This window comes from Ostrinia nubilalis, chromosome 5, assembly GCF_963855985.1.
Source record: "Ostrinia nubilalis chromosome 5, ilOstNubi1.1, whole genome shotgun sequence".
NCBI classification, from domain to species: Eukaryota; Metazoa; Arthropoda; class Insecta; order Lepidoptera; family Crambidae; genus Ostrinia; species Ostrinia nubilalis.
The window spans coordinates 15,493,435-15,513,578 of NC_087092.1; the positions used below are offsets into that span (position 1 = coordinate 15,493,435).

Below are 20,144 nucleotides of genomic sequence, written 5' to 3' on the forward strand. Positions count from 1 at the left end.
AAACTGAGATTGTGGATCTTGATTTACTTCATAAATTAAAGTTTAATATTATACAAATTCCCATCCGCTAAACTGAGATTGTGGATCTTGATTTACTTCATAAATTAAAGTTTAATATTATACAAATTCCCATCCGCTAAACCGTAAATATTGATACTGCACCTACTGATAATATTTGCAGTAGACACGGAAGTCTCTAATCTGTCACTCCATGTCATTTGAGTCAAAAACAAAATTGGAAATGTGCCTAAGTTCGATGTCCTCAAGCAACCTCAAAATAAAAAAAAACTTTTTCCACAAATAAGTACTTACCTACAAACCTATTAACGCTCCACATCTTCCAGGTTCACCAACGAGCAACGCCTGCGACTGGTCCAGTTCGTGACCGGCACATCTTCCATCCCTTACGAGGGCTTCTCGGCCCTGCGAGGGTCCACGGGCCCGCGCCGCTTTTGTATCGAGCGCTGGGGCCGCGTGGAGTCGCTGCCTCGAGCCCACACCTGCTTCAACCGGCTCGACCTGCCGCCTTATCCCACGCCACATCTGCTGTATGAGAAGCTACTGCTGGCTGTCGAGGAAACTAACACCTTCGGGATAGAGTAGACGGTCCTTAAATGCAGCTTGGAAGCCGTGGTTTTTTTTTTAAACCGTCTGTTTTTTAAGCTGCCAGGTTTAAACTAATACCATGATAAATTAAAACGACTAGCTGGCCGTAGGTACGCTCATATGCAGCCATTACGTGTATATCATAATGTCCATAGGCTTTATCAAACAGAACGCGTTCCTAGCGCACGTCGAAGCGCTATGGCGCGAAGAACAGCTCTGGCGTATTTTACTCTTACTTTAGTAACTTCCGGATCAACTTCGAAATGTCAAAAGACAATGTTAGTAACGTAATGTCAAGGTCACCAGTTTTTGGGTAAAATTAACGTCCAGTAGAAAACATGTCGTATTGACGCTTTACAGTTGTTAATAAATACTTACTACATTTGTTAAAAAAATTTCAAACCCAGGGAAGTGTGTTATTATGAAATAAGGATGATGAACTCAAACAAACACCCAAAATATTAAAAATGTAAAACGAGCACTTGGCATGCCTAGCGAGATATTCTGGGACAAAACATCTTATTTGGGGTAGTCATGAGCGACATTTGATAGCTGCGGTCATGCCAGCTAGGTCAGTATCTTGCAAAGCATTGATTTAGTTCAAATATCAAGTAAAACTTCAAAATGGATATTTATTGCTTCATGTTAAATAGTGTTTATGACCATTGTAATTGTAAGGGAAATGTCCGAAAAAACTACTTTTTGTAAATATCGCTACTTTCCGCTTATATCCTAATTAGCGGATCATGGATTTAAGAGCAATTATTTATTTTATTATATTCGATGCGTAAATTAGCTACTCGAATTGTAATACATGAATTAACAAAACACTAAGAAGTCGAGTTATCGCCCGCAGCACCGCTAATGTACTAAAATGCATAGTTGTAAATAATTGTGACTATTTATAGTGTCAATGTAAATAATAGTCAATTGATAGTGTAGCCGGCGACCAAACAAAGCCAATGTTCTCGATACGAAACGGCGTCGACGCAACATGCCTTCGCCTTACGTATACTTAAACGAGCCACTCCCAACATTAAATCACAATCTGTTTGTACTTTAATTAACGCTTTTATTGTAAGTGAAGTATATTGTGGCTGTGAATCGGGATTCGAGTCCCATTATTTAGATATTACGCTTTACGTCACTAATTTATAGTTATTGTACCTATGTAACCTTTCAAGTACCCTAGATATTAATAGTATTTATATCAAGTTGCAAGGACTAGTGTTACTTCACTTGAACTTAATAAAATCAAATTGTAAATGTTTATTAATTTAATTAAAGAATGTTATGAAAATATTCCCAATTACAATCAGAACTAGTCAGCTACTTTTAACCATACTTTTATTGCTATAGTAAAACACTTTCCAAATATATTCTCAACATTTTCATCAGATACATAATAATTCTGCTATAATCTAAGTTTGTACTAATTTAGTTGATGAGTGTTCAAATCCTAATTTGGTCAAGCTACATTATGTTGATGTTCCTTCATAGCAAGATTGTATTGTAAATATATTACTGGCTCAAAATATTACATTTTGACGATACACATTGAATCTAACAAACAAGGGTACTTTCTTTGTAGCACAATCAACAGTCTCCGTCTCTCACATTCAATGTGCAATCTGCCAAAATCTCAAATAACAAATGTCAAAGATAGATAACACAGCTTGAAAGTACCCCTAAAGTATTAATATTTCGTTAGGACATGTAGATACATTATTTATTGTGCTTAGATAACTTACACCCTATGTGTAAGTAATGTTTATTTTTGTAAGTAAATAGTTATATTATGTTGAACATTTAACTATTCTTTGTGTATGTATTGTTTTATTATGTAAATTTTAATTTGTTTTTGTGAAAGTGATGAAATGTGTCAATATACATTATAACTTACTGATATTAGTTTCATTTATTTGACCACAATGTATTTTGTGGTAATTGATTGTGTTACCAATTATTTTCCCATAAAGATAAGTATTATCTAATTTTCAAACAAACTACGTTAACAGCCAACATGCTGCATGCAACGAGGCAATATTTACATAAGTTATGCAAGGGAGGATTTCATTAGGAAATGATATTCAGAGGAACAGGATATTTTCAGAGAAAATGTTAAATAATGAAGAATAGTTCACACATACAAAATGTTTATTTTTCAAGAAGTTTGTGTAACAACAAAAATCAACCTTGTTAAGACCTTATTTTTTAAACATATAACTATTTACAGTTCCCAAAGTCTGCATTTGTCAACACAAACTCATGATATAAAATGCAACAAGGGTTATTTTTTCACAATGTTCTACACTAAGTTGTGACGGAGTTATTTCATTATAGTATGTCACAGTCTGTAACTTTAAAATCTTATTCGATAGTTAAAAGCTGTGATTACAATGATAAAAGCTACTGTTATGATAGATTCATAATATGCAATGTCGTAGCTATGTGTATTGAAAATAAAACTCTTAAAAATATCCTCCCCCTCCGTTACATGCTATTCAACAAATGAGCATGATCAAGAAAACCCTCGTATGAGAATTATTAGAAGCGAATCCAACAACGTCATTTGCAGATTCAAAGACGGTCAACGTCATAACCTACAAATTAATTTGTAATATAATACACGCTCGTGTAAATATTTTGTATATTTAGTTCAAAAATAACGGTAATACAATATTTATTTGTATTTCTATCATACGGAGAAGAGCCGACGCTCACTATGAGTTTAGCCGAGAGAGGGGAAATCCTTGTTGTCATCTACTTTCGGCGGGGCGACCTGCTGGCGCGGTACCGCGCGTTCCTCCACCGGCGCCTCCTCGCGCGGGGGCGCGCGCCCTCGCCCGCGCCCGCGGCCGCGGCCCCGTCCGCCGGTGCCGCCGCGCCGCGAGTTGTCGTTGAACGTGAACTCGATGCCCAGCACGCGCTTCTGGCGGCCCACGCGCTGCGGGTAGTCGGCGATGTCGTACTCCTCGTCGGTGTCGTCGTCCTCGCCGCCCTCCTTCTTCTTCTCCAGCATGACCAGGTTCTTCCACTGACTGAGGTCCTCACCTTCTCCGGCCTTGCGCAGGTTCCACTGCGGCGCGGTGCGCTGCGCGTTCCGCAGCGCCTTGTACTCGTCCAGCGTGAGCTCGCGCGGCTCCTCCTCGGCCGGCGCGGCGCGCTCGGGCTCCGGCTGCTGCCCGTCGCCGGCTCCCGCGGCGTCCGGCGCCTTCTCCTCGACCACTTCGCCCTCAGAGCCGGTTTTGTTCAGCTCGTCGAGGTCGTCCTTGATGGTGCCCCAGTTGTGCGGGCCTCCGCCTTCGCGCTTGTCGACCGGCTTCACGCCGGTCTTGTCGGAGCCCGACCTCCTGTCGAACTCGCGCTTTCCTCGGTTGTCGTAGCCCGGACGCGGCCCGCGCTGTCCGTCGCGCTCACGAGGTTCGCGCGGAGGTCTCGGTCCACGGCGTTCGGCACCCTCCGGGTTTTCGTTGAAGTTGCGCCGTTCGAAGTTAGGCCTTCGGTCGCTGAACTGCCTCGGGGGTCGCGGAGCGCCATCCTTGGTCTCCACGGCGCCGTTCTGCGGCCGGTCCTCGCGACGCCTCGGAGGTGGACGTTCCGCATTGCGATCGTTCGGTCGAGCGGGGCCCTTGCTCTTTTGTTGATCACCGCTCTTATTATCCTGCGTTTTCACATTTTGGGTCTCCTTGATTCCTTTCCTGACAGTTGTACCGCCTTTAGGTTTGGCTTCGGGCTTGCCCTTATTTTCTTTTTCAGCTTCTTTGGTCTTCTTTTTGAGCTCCTTAGCCTGCTCTCGCGCTTTTAACGCATCAAGAGGATCGGACTCATCGTCCAAAAAAAGAGCGTATCTGTTATCAACCCCCACACCGTAGGAATTTTCCATTGTGATCCTCTTGATGATTTAACCACACAAAAACTGGATGTTAGTGGATTATTTTACGCACTTCAGTAGGGCGACATTTTGTCCTGTTTTATTGATTTCATTTAATATGGCGGATGAACGCGAAACACACTAGAACGCCATATGACGAAAGGAATAGAGAAAAGAACTAATATGGCGGATCACTGCTTTTTAAAATTAAAAGTTTTGGCAATGGAACATGTACTTTAAGACATCTAAAGACAAATTAAAAGTTGTCTATGGTAAATTTAATTTTAAAAGATCTAGGTCGAATAATTAACTATTCAATAGCTACGTTTAACTACGAAACATCTACGAATTAAGCTACAGATACACATGCTCGAAAGTAGCACACTACTAAGCATGCTTGACAGCATGCTAATATTGAGTATGCTATCGTACTGGGTACACATGCTAGGTATTGGCATGCTAGTTTTGAGTATGCCGTTGTATTAGCATGCTCAAAGCAAACATCCCAGTCACACTTGCTACAGAACTCTTGTTGGTAGTACAAGCGCTGCCTTGAAATGAATAATCAATTAGCTATTCGTACTGAACTCAATAAAATTGTGTTTTTGCTCGTCAATAGTACTTAATAAATCTGCGTAAGCATTATTTCGAGCAATGTTGTTTTTATACAGAGGTGAACGTGGATTCCACAAACACTCATGGGTCACTCATTACGGTAATTAATAACAAAATTTTGCGTCTTATCGTCTCCCCAACGCGCCATTTTACGCACTACCAACACTGAACTGACTAAACTCACTGCTTGCTTGCTACTAACAAGCATGCTACAAAGCAAACACGTTCAGACATGCTTTAAACGCAGCCGCCACTACCCCGCTCCGCAGGTAGCGTGCTCAAAAATCAACAGTTGGTCGATTTACTAGCAAACTACTAACTAGCATGCTATTTTCCAGCAAGGCCCAATACACACGCGCTACTTGACAGCATTTGCTCAAAAATAGCATGCTTTCGTGCTACTTTCGAGCATGTGTATCTGTAGCTTTAAGCATTTTTGTCTATTTGTTTATCCTTATGCATCATTCGGCAATGGCGCATTCACACCAATCCACACATGCCGGGTGGCGTTAAGAAAAGTCCAGTTATTTTTCTATGGAGTCGCCGTTCTTCTCGTCAGAGTAAATATATTCTTTGGGCGGCACGGCCGGCGGCCAACCCGGCGGCCAGGCACACCACTATAAGTATTTTGAAAGCCGACGGCAAACCCGGCGGCATCGCGGCATGTGTGGTGGACACGCCATTAGATTCGGCATCATACACCCTTCTCTCATCTGTGCTTCTAATCCAACTTGAGAGACAGGTTATGGCCAATTGGCCACCCTATCAAATATTAAAATTAAGAGTATAGGCGCAACACCGTTGATTTTTCGTCGGCCGATAGTTTAGTCGGACAGTTGATCAGTATGGGCATGTATGGAAGTGCGCACACTACGCCGATTCGATTTGGCCGATTCTTCATACAATTTAAAATCGGGCACAACTATCGGCCAACTAAAAATATCAACGGTGTGCGCCTATTCTAAAACTACCTACTCATATTATAGCAGCTAGCAGCAGCTGGGTACCTTACCCTCACTCATTAACTCATTAATCCGTTATTTGACGAAATTAACATTTTTATTAACTAACTGAGTGAGCAAAAACCTACCTACTTACGATTCTATTCAGACTGCTAGTGAATTTGATGTGATAGAAAAACGTTACATAGGGCCATGGGAGAAAAAAAGTGCATAATTTTAAGTCATTGTGTATATTTCCAGTAATAACATGTACAGTAGGATGTAAAATATCGACCACAAAACGTTAGTTACATTTTTTTGAATATTTGACAGTGTATAATGTATTCGCCGAATCACACTATTTCTTGCAAGGATTTGCTGGTGGGCAACCACCACCGCCACTTCCCCCTCCTAGGCACGTTTCCAACAATAGTCCACAAACTTGATAAGGATCACAATCTCCAGCTGGTCTTCGATCTTCCATAAATCCTTTGCCTTTTTCCTTGATGTTTCGCTGAAGACGAATAGAGGCTTTTCTATTAGCTATACCCCATGAAAATTTATCAAAGGGAGCAGTTTCAAATTTTCCTGAAAGCCGCATTCTATTAGTAGCCACGTCATTACCATATACATTCATGTGTTTCATATGGTTCGCCTCCAGCTTTTTAATACATTCTTCTATAAATTTATAACCGCCATCCGATCGCATACGCTTTGTACTGAAATTGTGATGCATGCCCACACCAGGATGAAGCATTCCCATGGGTTTAGGGTGATATGTTATATCCACGCCGTAATCTTCACCTACACGAGACATAATATATCGGGCCAGCCACATATCATCTGGTGCCTTTATACCCACGGTAGTACCAATTTGCCATTCCCAGCACGCAAACATCACTTCAGCATTAGTTCCTTCAAAATCGAGACCAGCATATAAACAAGCCTTGGTGTGCGCCTCAGCTATATCTCTTCCTGCTATGTATTTTGCTCCCACTCCACAATAGGAATATTGATACTTTACAGCAGGAAATCCCCCGCCTTTAGGCCATCCCAAACCCCAACCGTCAACATCTAACATAGTATATTCTTGTTCCAGACCAAACCAAGGTTCTTCATCTCTATGTATTTCACATAAATCGTTGCATTTCTTACGGTGGTTAGTTGCCGCAGGTTCATTTTTGTCTCCTTGATATACTTCACAAAGAACCAGCACATGAGGCTCCATCCTAAATGGATCTTTACATACACTTGCAGGCTTTAATTTAGTGTCAGAATTGTCTGTAGCTGCTTGTCCCGTTGAACTACCATCAAATGCCCAACCTGGTGCAGCTTCAGCACTGTAAGGTACGCAGTTGAGAATTCGGTCTTTGCATCTCATATTGATCCCTGAGCCATCGATCCATACGTAAGTTGCCAGGACTTTGTTACACGGGGAAGGGAGCCTCATGTATCTGTCCATAACTTTTTTGTTCATTATGTGGTTGATAGAGTGCTTCAACAATGTTCTCTTGGTCATTACCATAACATTGGCATAGCGATGTATGCCCGATAAACACTTAATCATATTATCCATATTGCCTTTTTTATTTTATTATATTTTTATTTCACGTAAAATTTAGACCAGCAAATGACATCGTCGTTATTTTTGAAAGAAAAATATGAAAATCGTTTTGTAGTTCTTTATTTTTAAATGCAGTTGAATTCCACCAATGACATTTATGTTTCTAATCAAGTAATAGCAAAGAAGGTTTTTTAACAACTCAAAATAATGAGATATCTAGAGATATTAAAGCAGTAATTAAAATTTAATTTGAACAAGTTTCTGCCAAGAGTGCACACACTCGATAAGGATCACAGTCTCCAGCCGGTCTGCGATCTTCGAGAAATCCTTTTCCTTTTGTAACTACACTTCTCTGGAGCCTGATAGATGCCCCACGATCAGCTACGCCCCACCGGCAAGTGTCAAAAGAGGCCGTTTCAAATTTCCCAGTCAATCTTTTACGATTTTCTTCACCATCACCAAGTCCATAACTTTTCATATAGGTTTTATGTTTTTCGCACAGTAATTTACATACTCTTTCTATTTCCTTTACACCATCATCACAGCGCATTTTGTTAACGCTGAAATTATGATGACACCCAATACCTGGCTGATCTTTTCCCATAGGTTTGGGATGATAACTAATGATAACTCCAAAATTCTCTGCTATTCGTCCCAACAAGTATCGTCCGATCCATAAGTCGTCAGCAGCTTTGATACCCGGTGTCGTCCCAACTTGAAATTCCCATGACCCTTTCATAACTTCAGCATTTGATCCACCGTAATCCATACCGGAATATACGCAGGCTCTGGCGTGGCACTCAACCACTTCTCTGCCAGCAACATGTTCACCCATACCACAATATGAATATTTCGATTTTAACACAGGATAACCACGCATCTTTGGCCAACCCAGTGGCCACAAGTCTAAATCAAATATTGAATACTCTTGTTCTATTCCAAACCATGGATCTTGATCAGTGATTTTACTAAGAACTTTGGCACAGTGAGCCCTATGATTAGTCGGAGTTGGATTACCATCACCGTAGTATGTTTCACAAAGAACTATGATGTGAGGACTTTTACGAAATGGATCTCTGTAAATTGCTGAAGGAATCAACAAAGTGTCTGAATTATCGGTTGTAGCTTGTCCCGTCGAACTTCCGTCGAATGACCACTTTGGAACCATTTTCAAATCGCATGGAATCTGATCCAGTATCCTGTCTTTGGACCTCATGTGTATACCACTGCCATCAATCCAAACGTATGTGGCAAATATTTTATTTTCAGGTAAAGGTAACTTTATGTAGTGGTTATAATACGCATTCAGAGGTGTTTCCAACTTTGCTAAGCCACTTGTAAAGCAATTTTGACTTAAAAACCGAATTTTGCGTAAATTCGCAGTGTGTAAACATTTGCCAACAGTTTTATTAAGAATTTGTAAAGAAAACATTTTCACTTTGTAGTAAAATATGTAAATTATTGTTATAAAAACGTGATGGTCATGATAGTGTACCTATATGTACCTATTGTACGTATATAGGTAGTAAACTAGTCAGCTATGCCTGCCAAATAATTTAATTTATACTACCCATCAAGAATGGTCGTGATGTAAATACCTAGGGCCATGATAGGGTAAGTCCATGATAAACTTGGATGGACCCATACTGCCCTATACCCAGGACCGGACCGTGAGTTTGGGGGGCCCTGGGCTAATACTACTTAGGGGCCCTACTATCACATTATCGTCTATTTTTTACTTTGACTTGACTTAGCTAGCTAGGGGCCCCTTGAATCCACGGGGCCCTGGGCTGAAGCCCAAAAAGCCATATGGTAGATCCGGCCCTGCCTATACCACCTATACTTACAGAATCGTTAATTCCTAAGGACCCATAACATAGCTCTCGCTTGCTCTCGCTCTTACAAAATAATGTCACGACATTTTTCTAAGAAGAAATAAGCCATTGTACCAATAGGTTAAAATTTATGGCTTAATATAAAAAAAAAACTTATAACTTATGGTAACTGTCAGTAGTGTCAGTCAAAAAATGACACTAACTAATGTCAAAAAAGAAACTCATGTCAAATGTCATTAATGTCAAATCAAATGTGTTTCGTTCAGTTTTGTTGGTGTTTGTTGAACTTTGAATCACTTTGAATCCTACTCTTTTTTGTAAAATATCATAAAATATTAACTCGAAACCCTCACAATTCCCAGTTTTAAAGGTATAATAGAGGCTATCGAACTACTGGTAAACTAGGTATACTTGAGAACTTTTGTTCGTTTAGTGGCTTTCTGTGTTGTTACAGTCGTTGTTCATAAATTTGCGTAATAATTGTGTTTATTTTTGGCGATTTCTGATTTTCATAAGTGTTTTAAACAAGGCCTACATGAAGCACGATCGTGGGCGATCTACATTCGTCAGTATTTCACAATGGAAACGTAAGTATCGAACCTAAAAATTATTTTAATTTATTCACACAAAATCATTGAAGTAATATTACTACGTATAGAACAGACATCGCGAACAAAATATGTACAGTGCGGGGTGCGGGGCGGGAATTTGACGGACAGCTGTCAGTCAAATCCATGACTATCAAGTTTCATAATTTATGGCGATAAAATCTGCACCAGAAAATGTCGTACTTCATTGATAGGATTGCACGAATAGTGACGTTCCTGCGGTCGCCTCATCATAGACATTGTGAAACGATTGTGAAAATAAACAAATCGGCTAAATTGTGTTAAATTTTCATGGTGCTCAATAGCAAAAAGGTTCAGCTACTTACCTACATTATTTTCTTTTATTGTATTGTGCGTTTCCTGTAATGTAATCTAAGCTCCCCTCCCTTAGACTAAAATTAGCCCTCCTAGACAAGTGACAAAACGTAGCAGTTGAAACATTCGAAATCACTTCGCTCTGCCGTTTTTTGGTGTTAGTTACTTCACTCTGTGATGCGATTTTAAAATTACAACTGGCGATTCCGAATTCACAACTGAGGGGACTGAGGCTAATCGTGTTACTTGTGCTACAAGTGCGTATGGGCTTCATACTGATGCTTAAGCCATTAATTATTTTTTTTCCCGATTAAAATCCAATGTAATCGATAATCGCCTTGAGAATCGTTAACTGGTATTTTCTAATTCGATAAAAAAATTACCCATCTCTAGTTTAAAACTGTCATCCAACAGCGCACGAAATATTATGAGTTATAGATAATGATACCATCACAGAGGCGACACTTCGTTTACGTTTAGTTTCTGCCTATTGAATTGGATACTGTAAGGAAACATCGTCATCATCATTTTAGCTACTGGACGTCCACTGCTGAACAAAGCCCTCCTCTAATGATTTCCACATCGCCCAGTTGATAGTGGCCTGCACCCAGCGTCTTCCTGCTATCTTCAGTCAGTCCATCTTGAGATTTTAGAAAAATTCCCACTCGTCACGGTAGGAACAAAGCTAGGGATGACCCACGCCTTCACTCCAGAACCAATAAAATAACTGAAAGTCAGAAACTTTCAATTATTTTATTGTCTCTATTGTTAACTATCTCAGTGGTTGAGTACACGTATAATAGCTGTGAGGTAGAAGTTACGGGACTATTCCCACCTCTCCTTTTCACCGCTGCATCTCCTGTATAGCTAGCACCTAGACTAGTTGATTTAAAGCCAAGGTATATCAGTTTTTAGGTAATGACTTAGTGCATCTAAAAATGTAAAACTTTCTAGTTTTTTGTAACATTGAAAAATCTAAAAAGAAGCATCATTTTTTTTACCAAGTGTTTCTAAGAAATTTAAATGGAAGCTTTTGATGACAACGTATTGCTTACTTTTTCAGCTGTCGAACGAATCACTTTTATACTCATAGGTCCTGTACATCGGTAGATTTGGTAAATAAATGAATCCATCCGCATTCAGAAACTAAAAAAATTAAAGTAGCTGTAATTTTTTAATACTGGATTTGTCGATTAAATTGATCATATTACTGCGCCCTAACGGGTCGGACACTGGTGACCAGAAACACTGTACAATTATTATAATTTTAGCCTATCTCGTGAGCTACGTGTCAATAATTAGGGTGATTTACTAACTAACCGTCGCATACAAACAACAGCAGTGAGATTCAAACAAGTTTGATCCATGATGCCGCACGACTATTGTGTGAGCCCACCCGTAACCCAAGCTTATTTAGCTTAACACAAGGGGCTGGACGGGACTATTAGTAATTTGTGCAAAACAAAGTGCTTATAATCTTTAAAAAAATCTTTTTATTGCTGTATTTAACCTTCCTTTCGTATACTAATTTATGCGTCAGTGTCAAGTCTGCGATTTTTATTCTTTGAAATTTTCGTAAAATGGCTGCCGCCGCGGTGACGCCTTGTAATTAACAAATTAAAATTAAATTAGTGTTTTAAAGTGCATAAATGTACAACTTAATGGTAAAAAGTCATTCCTTGATTTTTACTTAATATGTATCTGGAGTTATTTGAACAGTATTTTCGTCTATAGGATGGCATATTTCAAAAAACAAAACTGCACTCAAGCGTGTTGTCACAGCAACCGCTGAGCACATACTAATTGAATTTCGGTCCGTGGACCTATTTACGTGCTAGAAACAATCTAGTTGACATGTCTTCTCTAGTACGTAGTACATTATAACTCAATGCACAAAATAGCTTCCCTGAGTATCCCATTTGCTATTTTAAAATATGGTGTCATGGTCTAAAAGCTGTTCTCTATGCTATTCTTTTGATGGGATGATGTTAAAAGGATTTTTGTTTGTTCCAGCATCAAAGCCAATGCAGCATTTCTGTGCAACTTTGAAGTAATGCAAATTTTGCAGCAACTAAAGGACAATACACAGAAAAAACACAAACGTGAAGGTTCTCTTGCTACTGTTACATATGAAGTAAGTAAACTTCTCAAAATGAGATACATACAACCACTTTTGCATGGTAATTTAGCATAGTAAATCAGATAAATTTCTATGCAATAGTAAATTGATAGTAATGTAGTTTTTTAAAATAATATCCAATTAATGCTCATTTAATATCTGATGAACCTTTTCTATTTTCAGACAGTTCATTTCTTACAAAACTCAGATTGTAAGAACCAGAGTGCCCAAGCCATTCAAAAGTTTCTGGAGGCGATGAAGGCTTTCAAGCTGACCAAAACTGAGAAACTTATGATGGTGAATACTCCTCCCCGCACTGAACTGGAGATCCAGCTGGTAAGGCAGCTCTCTAAATGTTGCAAAACTAAGATGAATAATAAAAAGTCTTGGTATTAGACTACGCGCAGACCACCGATTTTTAGTTGGCCTATCGGTAAACAATCGGCCGATGAAAAATCGATGTTCTGCGCCTAGGCTTACTCAAACTCCACAATCTGAGTTCCTCATTTGAAATGCTAACAGATTCTAACCTTGTAAGCTGTAGCTAGTATCATGCTAATTCCCATATAAGGTAGCACAAAGTGCACAATTAGCTAGAAATCCCATAAAAGCTAGAAAATATTGTTGTGAATATAAAAAAAAAAGTGTTAAAAATTTTAGCAACTGTGAATCAGTAAAAAGATTGAAATTCCACTAAGGCAGGTGCCTAATTTATTATACTGAGGTCAGTATAATAAATTAGCAAGCAAAATATGTTTATTTATTTCAATTATTACAGTTTAGTATTTATTACTTTCTTTGTACAGATTCTTTTTAATTTTTTTTTTAGAATTTCAAAGTAAACAGTCCTTTGTGTATTAAAATTGTATATTAACTTGATTTCAGATTGTACAAGAGAGCGAGGAGAGATTATCTGAAGAAGCCGTAAGGAAAATAATCAGCTTGTCCAATGAGTTCCTGCCGCCGAGTGAGAACATATGACAAACGGACGAGGCTGATGAGCCGGAAGAAATAAATACATAAATTGTATTAATTAGCATAAAGTCGGATGCTTTTATACCACTGATTATAAACTAAACCAGATATACATTTTAACCGTAAGGCCTTTGCCATTAGCGGCAATGCCGCCAAGCACATTAAATAACAATATATTTTTTCTTTTCAAGTTGGTTATCAAGCATTAGATTCGACTATTTGATATTGACCATTTGACCCTATAACGTCAGAGTGATAACATTTGCTTACGTAAATATGTAATCAACGCACTATTAAAATTAAAATATTAGTGTAAGGTATTTTTAAATTGTAAAATAAAATCATGTTTTGTGATGTAAAAATTAAGGGTTTTTATTTTTCTTTGAGATGTAGTTACTACTGAACGTAAACATTCTTGCTATTCTGGTACTTGATACTTGTGCCTTTGCTTCTGTCTATTGTTAGTATTGTTACCTATATTATTATTTATCTATCTATGCCTATATCTAGATAGCCTGCTTAGTTTTATAAAGTTCAGTGTCCCGACTCAGCTACCAAGAGTTCTATGACTAAACTAGATCTAGACAACATACGCTAAAAATATTTTAGAATGGCATACTAAATAATAATAACTCGCCACTTAACCGGTTGTGTGCAACTTATAATAAAGCGGTGGCTGGCAACCCAGACACAGACACCGGTCTTGACGTTTTCGGTGACAGCCTCCCTAAATTTAAGTCAAAACTCAAGCCTGTATTCGGAACGACTTAGGCACCGAACAGAATGAACAATTACTAAGTCCTTTATATTGTTCGGTGCTTAAACTCTAGACTCTATTCAATCGATTTTTGTTTTTACTAGTGTATAATTACCCTAACATTGCAAAAAGAAATGCTGTGTATACCTGTAATTGAGGTCATATACGTATCATGTGTTAAACCATGTTAAAATGTATGAACTGTATTGTGTATGTGACTTTGTTGGTGTACCTAATAAATAAATAAATAAATAAATAATTTACCCTAAATATTTTGTCTCTTGGGGAAAGCTCAGTAGTCAGCTATTCAGTCAAAAACATCTATGATAGAGATCGAATAGTTTTAAGCATCGCATCACCATCGTTCGAAAAACTTCAAGTAGGTAGTCCAGTAGAATTAGCTTTTAAATCGGAAATAATTCCTACAAAAGATTTTATTGTTTTAATGGCTTCATTGGTTGCCCATTAAGGCTCTCCTAAGTTTTCGACTTCGACGGAATTGTGCTTAAGTGGTGGGGGCCCCCGAAAGGGGCATTTTTTCGGTTTTCCGGTTATACCGCGTAAAGGACTTACCCTACCAAAAAGTGGTCTTCATGACGGTTGAAGGGCACTTAATCCTGCATTGAATAAGACCAAATTCATATGTTTTGGACAAACCGTTCTCGCGCTAAAGTTCGGCAAAGTAGAAAATATACGTATAATTAATGACCCTCTCCACGTCCAATGGTTTGTTACCCACAGGCTTCCAAGTCTTGAAAAGGGCCACCTCAACCAGTGTAACCCTATCAAGGCTTACGAGCTTGATGCGCCTATCCTTGTTCGTCCCAGCTGTTCCTTAACTGCGGTTGCTGCACCTCTTCCTGGCACTCACCTCAACGACTCTGTGTTACCTACTGTGGCTGCCCCTCTTCCTTGTATCCTCCTGCATGACTACGTTGCCTAGCCGTATGCCTGGTCTAAGGTTCGACGCCAAAAATCAACAACAACAAGTTCATATTAAAACGCTGAAGAGTTTTTTGTTTGTTTGTTTGAACGCGCTAATCTTAAGAATTACTAGTTTGATTGAAATCATTATTTTTGTGTTGAATAGCTCATACATTGAGGAAGGCTATAGGATATATACAATCACTCTACGACTAATAGAGGCGAAGCAGTAAAGAAAAATGTTGCAAGCACGGGAAATAGTATTTAAACTATTTTCACTCGTACGAAGTTGATTTTGTGGCGTCGAACCTTGGACCAGACATATGGCTAAGCAATGAAATCGTACAGGAGGGTACAAGGAAGAGGGGCAGCCACATTAGGTAACACAGAGTCGTTCAGGAGAGTGCCAAGAAGAGGTGCAGCAACCGCAGTTAAGGAACGGCTGGGACGAACAAGGATAAGCGAATCAAACTCGAGAGCCTTGTTAGGGTTACGCTGGTTAAGGCGACCCTTTACAAGGCTTGGAAGCATGTGGGTAACAAGCCATTGGACGTGGAGAGGGTCATTAATTATACGTATATTTTCTACTTTGCCGAACTTTAGCGCGAGAACGGTTTGTCCAAAACATATGAATTTGGTCTTATTCAATGCAGGATTAAGTGCCCTTTAACCGTCATGAAGACCACTTTTCGATAGGGTAAGTCCTTTACGCGTTATAACCGGAAAACCGAAAAAACGCCCCTTTCGGGGGCCCCCACCACTTAAGCACAACTCCGTCGAAGTCGAAAACTTAGGAGAGTCTTAATGGGCAACCAATGAAGCCATTAAAGCAAAAAAATCTTTTGTAGGAATTATTTCCGATTTAATCAATTTTTGTGTTTAATTCTACTGGCCTATTAGTACCTACATCATTTCATAAAGATCGAAACACTACATCCATCTAGAATTTTTACTATCCGTTCGCTTTAAGTTTGCCGCTGGCGATATGACGTCACTCGAAGAGAAGCGTCTTTAACTATAATAAAATATATTTAAAATATTTTTTATTTATTATTATTGATAAAAAATGTGTATTTGCGTAAAATAAGACACATTAATTGCGTTTATCACTAACTAATTGCGTTTAATCGCGGTTGGGGGAGGGGACGCGCATTCCACGGACCGGCAAACTTAGCGCGAACGAACGGGTAGTACGCGGTACTAATGTTTACTCCCAGAATGTGCTGGTGCAAATGGTTGGGCTACTGATGGTGCCCCCTACCCCCTGGGACATTTCAGGGGGCCCGGCACTACCTGACAAAGCTAAAGCTGGGGGGCCTCATTTAGCGTTGTCGCCCTGGGGTGGGCCTCTGACGGGCTTAATCCGCTGAATGACTGTTAATTCCGATGTGCTGTTATTTACTTTACTAGTAACTGAGCAATCATGGCGCGCCTGGTGCTGTACCGAGCGATCGCCAGCCCGTGCGCGCGCGCCGTGCTCATGCTCGGAGACATCCTGCAGCTGCCCTTAGAATGCCGCGAGGTCAACCTGCTGAAGGGCGAGCACAAGTCTCAGGAGTACAAAAAGGTGAGGAGCTGATGATGATAGTGTATGCGGGAAATTGACCGAGACGAAGCGTAAGGCGAAGAAGTCTGGGCGACGCACGGCGAAACTAACCGAAGTGCGTGTTTACACTATACGTCTTGATCAGTTTCCCGTATAGTGTACTTGCGCCATAAAGGACTAGCACTTATATTCAAACACTTTTTAGCCTAGGCGCAGACCACCGATTTTTAGTTGACCGATAGTTGGGTCGGGTTGTTGATCAGTATGGAGATGTATGAAAGTGCGCACATTGCACAGATTTGGTATCGGTTTGCGCCTAGGCTTACACTGCGCCTGTAGACAGTTGCATTTGAGCAATTTTGCATTCTGGGTTCCCTTTTACTTTCTCTCTTAGGCAATAATAATTAGAAGCTTCCCTGCGCTTGCCAAGTATTTTTTCAATGCGCTTCTTACTTCAGCAAAAAAATTATTTACACTTTTAAGGTCTCTTGAACTGAATATTTGTGACTTTGTTTTGGAGTGAAAAGTAATTTTGAAAAATGGTATTCGTATGTATTTCAGATTAATCCTATGGGAACTGTGCCCGTGTTGCAAGATGGAGACTTCATCCTGTCAGAAAGGTATTGTTTTAATTTTTTATAGATTAGTGCGTCCGTCCTAATAACTTCTATTAGCTACTTTTATAGTAATATTAACCTTAAACGTCGCGTTAAGACCCGTGTCTCACTATTTTAATTGAAATGGAACGCGAAAGTTTAAAATCTTATAATTATAATAATATTAAACTTTTCCCGCAGTGAGCCCATATGGATTTTGGTAAGTCGCAGAAGTCGTTCGTTATCGCGCATCCCACTAATATCTTATACTGTCATCTCATATTCACTCCTACGTCCTTCTTCCTTTTTAGGGTTCCGTAGTCCTGACAAGGAACACTTTAAGATAGATCAGTTAGTTTAAGAGTAATAGTCGTTTTACTCATGTATTATAAAATTTTATTAATAAAAAATCCTTAGAAGAAAATATTAAAAATGACTTTAGATGAAGTAATTGCTTGCTTCTGAAATATATTGTGGTAACGAACGACAACTACGGAATCCTACACTGCGCGTGGCACGACACGCACTTGGCCAATTTTTATTTTAGTTCGAATGATTATGTTTATTGTTATCAGCCACGCAATCATGAAGTATCTGCTCGCGAGCTACGGCGGCGAACACCGCGAGCGTTTGTACCCGAGCGAGCATAAGGAGCGAGCTCTGGTGGACCAGGCCCTGTTCTTCAACGCGGGATTCCTGTTCCCCCGGATGGGGTTTCTGTTAGTGAGTAATTTGTATGAAATATTCCAAAAACGAGTTTATGAAACCTCTTGATCATTTTATAATTTTTCATGCCTCTGCTTTATGAACCCACTGAGCGCTCAGACTCAGAGTCAGCAAGTCAGTGGCACAGTGGCACTCCATAAAACTACATATATGATAGGGCAAAAAAATAATGAGACATCAGTGAAGTTCTTACAGTGGGTAAGTAAATTTTCGACGGTTTTTACATTTTGATGCCATTGGATAAAGAAAGACCGCGTGCTTTTTTCCGACCAATCTTCTGTAAAATGCACATTTTTGACTTATGCACTGTTAGAACTTCACTGACGAATTGACGTTTTGCAAGTACTAATTTGATTTTATTTGAAATCCTCATTCCAGATACCCACACTAACAGTGGCGGCGTAAGGCGTAGGCGACGTGGGCCACCGCCTACGGCCTCGCGGAACAAGGGGCCTCGCGCATCAAAAATTTTGAAAAAATGTATACAAGGTGGAGATGACAATATCACAATACGACAATAAATGCAAACATTGACTATTAAATATAAATTCTTGATAGCCAAACAATGTATGTAGTTAAAAAAATATATTTTTTTCCAAACAAATTCAGCCATAATCAGACACAAAATTAAGCAACAACACGGTTTTAAGAACATTATTCTTTGGCGCAATATTCCTTTAAAAATAATCACTGAATCAAGAAATCAGAAACTGTCAATGAATAGACCCGTTTTTTTTTTTTTATAAAATCCGTCTTCAGGTCGCCACAGAACAAGGCCTCGCGAAATCTGTCTTGCCCACATCAAATTTAGGTCTTGCCCCGCCACTGCACACTAATTGCCGGCGCGCCGCAGCCGCCGCCGGAAAAGCTGGCGATACTCGACGAGGCGTACGCCGCGGTGGACGCCTACCTGCAGCGATGCCGGTTCATCGCCGCCGACCACCTCACGCTGGGCGACCTGTAGGCCTAAGATGCGCGCCGTGATAACTTTTATCGACGTCAAAATGTATGGGCAAAATCGATAAAATGGCGTGATAACCGCTTATCGCGGCGCGCATCTTAGGCCTACTGGCCGTCGGCTCCACCGCCACCGCCACGCTCCTCCTCAAGGAGTTGGACAGAGATAGGTAATCTTATTTCAGTCCTGGATCTGTCAATAGGCCGTATAGTCCGCGGCCTAGGGGCGGCAAATTTCAGATGACGCTTACTCGATTTCAGTACAGTTAAATAAAGATCCAACCCCACCCTAGCCTACGGGCGGCAAAACTGTAAATCCGCCACTGCTTCTTTTTCTTATCGTGTCGACAACAAACCTACACAGTGTCAGCTCAAAACTTCGCTACAAGAGTAGCGTTGTCAGCAGCATTCATTAAATCCTCCTGCATGGAGTTGTTCGGGCACTCAGGGTCGTGTCATGCGCTTCATCGACTGGGGAATATAACTGCAAAAAAATAAAAGGTAGCAGGAAGGCGCTTGACGCAGGCCGCTACCAACCGGGCAACATGGAAAGCATTGGGGGAGGCCTATGTTCAGCTGTGGACGTCCTATGACTGAGGATGATGAGGTAATAATCATCATTCTCATCAAGAAGATGTTTAGTGTCCTATATCATCATCATTTCCTAGGCAAATTGAGGATTTGATCTACACTCCCAACTCTGACCCAGGGGTTGCCTGTGGTAACACGGTACTATTTCGTAATAATTTAATTTATTATTTTTCAGGTACCCTCGGTTTGCAGACTGGATCCAAGAACTAGAAGAGTTGCCAATTTTCAAAAATATAAACGCTGAGGGATTGACGTATTTAAAAAAGTTTTGGTATAGAGCTCTAGAAATGCAGAAGTTGAAGCAGCAGTCATAGAAAAATTTAAGAATGTTTAAGTTATAATAAATATTTTTATTGCCGTGCTGTTCAAGAGTATTTTTGAAATAAATATAGAATGTATGTATGATTTTGCTGTTTTTTTTATATCTAGTTACTTTTAATTAAATTGTTTCGAAACCCCAAAGAGTTTTGGAACTTCGAGCTTTGGAAGGTTAGTTAGTAGGTATGCAGTCGGCCCAACGGAACCAATTAATTAAAATTCAATTCCAATACAATATAATTATTTTGAACTTAATGCTCCTGATTTAAGTTTTCCG

General features: G+C 39.9%; 6 protein-coding genes across 7 annotated transcripts in view; 3 read left to right on the forward strand and 3 right to left on the reverse strand.

Moving 5' to 3' along the window:
- LOC135072040 (E3 ubiquitin-protein ligase HECW2-like) overlaps nucleotides 1–2,508 on the forward strand; it is a 31,621-nt gene extending 29,113 nt beyond the window's left edge. Inside the window, exon 7 of the mRNA XM_063965967.1 lies at nucleotides 345–2,508. Coding sequence (XP_063822037.1) covers nucleotides 345–603 — 259 coding nt within the window. The 3' untranslated portion in view covers nucleotides 604–2,508. The remainder of the gene's footprint in view (nucleotides 1–344) is intronic.
- A 237-nt stretch (nucleotides 2,509–2,745) lies between these two features.
- Nucleotides 2,746–4,676, reverse strand: LOC135072037 (SERPINE1 mRNA-binding protein 1-like). Its single transcript, XM_063965962.1, has one exon. The coding sequence runs from the start codon at nucleotides 4,490–4,492 to the stop codon at nucleotides 3,338–3,340; it is 1,155 nt and encodes a 384-aa protein (XP_063822032.1). The 5' UTR covers nucleotides 4,493–4,676; the 3' UTR covers nucleotides 2,746–3,337.
- Nucleotides 4,677–6,268: 1,592 nt separating this feature from the next.
- On the reverse strand, nucleotides 6,269–7,702 carry LOC135072033 (glutamine synthetase 1, mitochondrial-like). Its single transcript, XM_063965958.1, has one exon. The coding sequence runs from the start codon at nucleotides 7,610–7,612 to the stop codon at nucleotides 6,395–6,397; it is 1,218 nt and encodes a 405-aa protein (XP_063822028.1). The 5' UTR covers nucleotides 7,613–7,702; the 3' UTR covers nucleotides 6,269–6,394.
- Nucleotides 7,703–7,704: 2 nt separating this feature from the next.
- On the reverse strand, nucleotides 7,705–9,094 carry LOC135072034 (glutamine synthetase 1, mitochondrial-like). Its single transcript, XM_063965959.1, has one exon. The coding sequence runs from the start codon at nucleotides 9,030–9,032 to the stop codon at nucleotides 7,845–7,847; it is 1,188 nt and encodes a 395-aa protein (XP_063822029.1). The 5' UTR covers nucleotides 9,033–9,094; the 3' UTR covers nucleotides 7,705–7,844.
- A 636-nt stretch (nucleotides 9,095–9,730) lies between these two features.
- On the forward strand, nucleotides 9,731–13,814 carry LOC135072038 (DNA-directed RNA polymerase III subunit RPC9-like). Of its 2 annotated transcripts, none has more exons than XM_063965965.1 (5): nucleotides 9,731–9,805; nucleotides 9,965–10,022; nucleotides 12,372–12,492; nucleotides 12,661–12,813; nucleotides 13,363–13,814. In XM_063965965.1, the coding sequence occupies exons 2-5, from the start codon at nucleotides 10,015–10,017 to the stop codon at nucleotides 13,456–13,458; spliced, it is 378 nt and encodes a 125-aa protein (XP_063822035.1). In that variant the 5' UTR covers nucleotides 9,731–9,805; nucleotides 9,965–10,014; the 3' UTR covers nucleotides 13,459–13,814. The 2 variants fall into 2 exon arrangements, with proteins under 2 accessions (XP_063822035.1, XP_063822034.1); XM_063965964.1 differs by having other exon boundaries at nucleotides 9,740–9,805; nucleotides 9,952–10,022.
- LOC135072041 (glutathione S-transferase 1-like) lies at nucleotides 9,754–19,954 on the forward strand. The gene is made up of 7 exons (XM_063965968.1): nucleotides 9,754–9,840; nucleotides 16,544–16,700; nucleotides 17,241–17,299; nucleotides 17,851–17,998; nucleotides 18,813–18,954; nucleotides 19,065–19,128; nucleotides 19,725–19,954. The coding sequence occupies exons 2-7, from the start codon at nucleotides 16,557–16,559 to the stop codon at nucleotides 19,861–19,863; spliced, it is 696 nt and encodes a 231-aa protein (XP_063822038.1). The 5' UTR covers nucleotides 9,754–9,840; nucleotides 16,544–16,556; the 3' UTR covers nucleotides 19,864–19,954.
- Nucleotides 19,955–20,144: the final 190 nt, after the last annotated feature.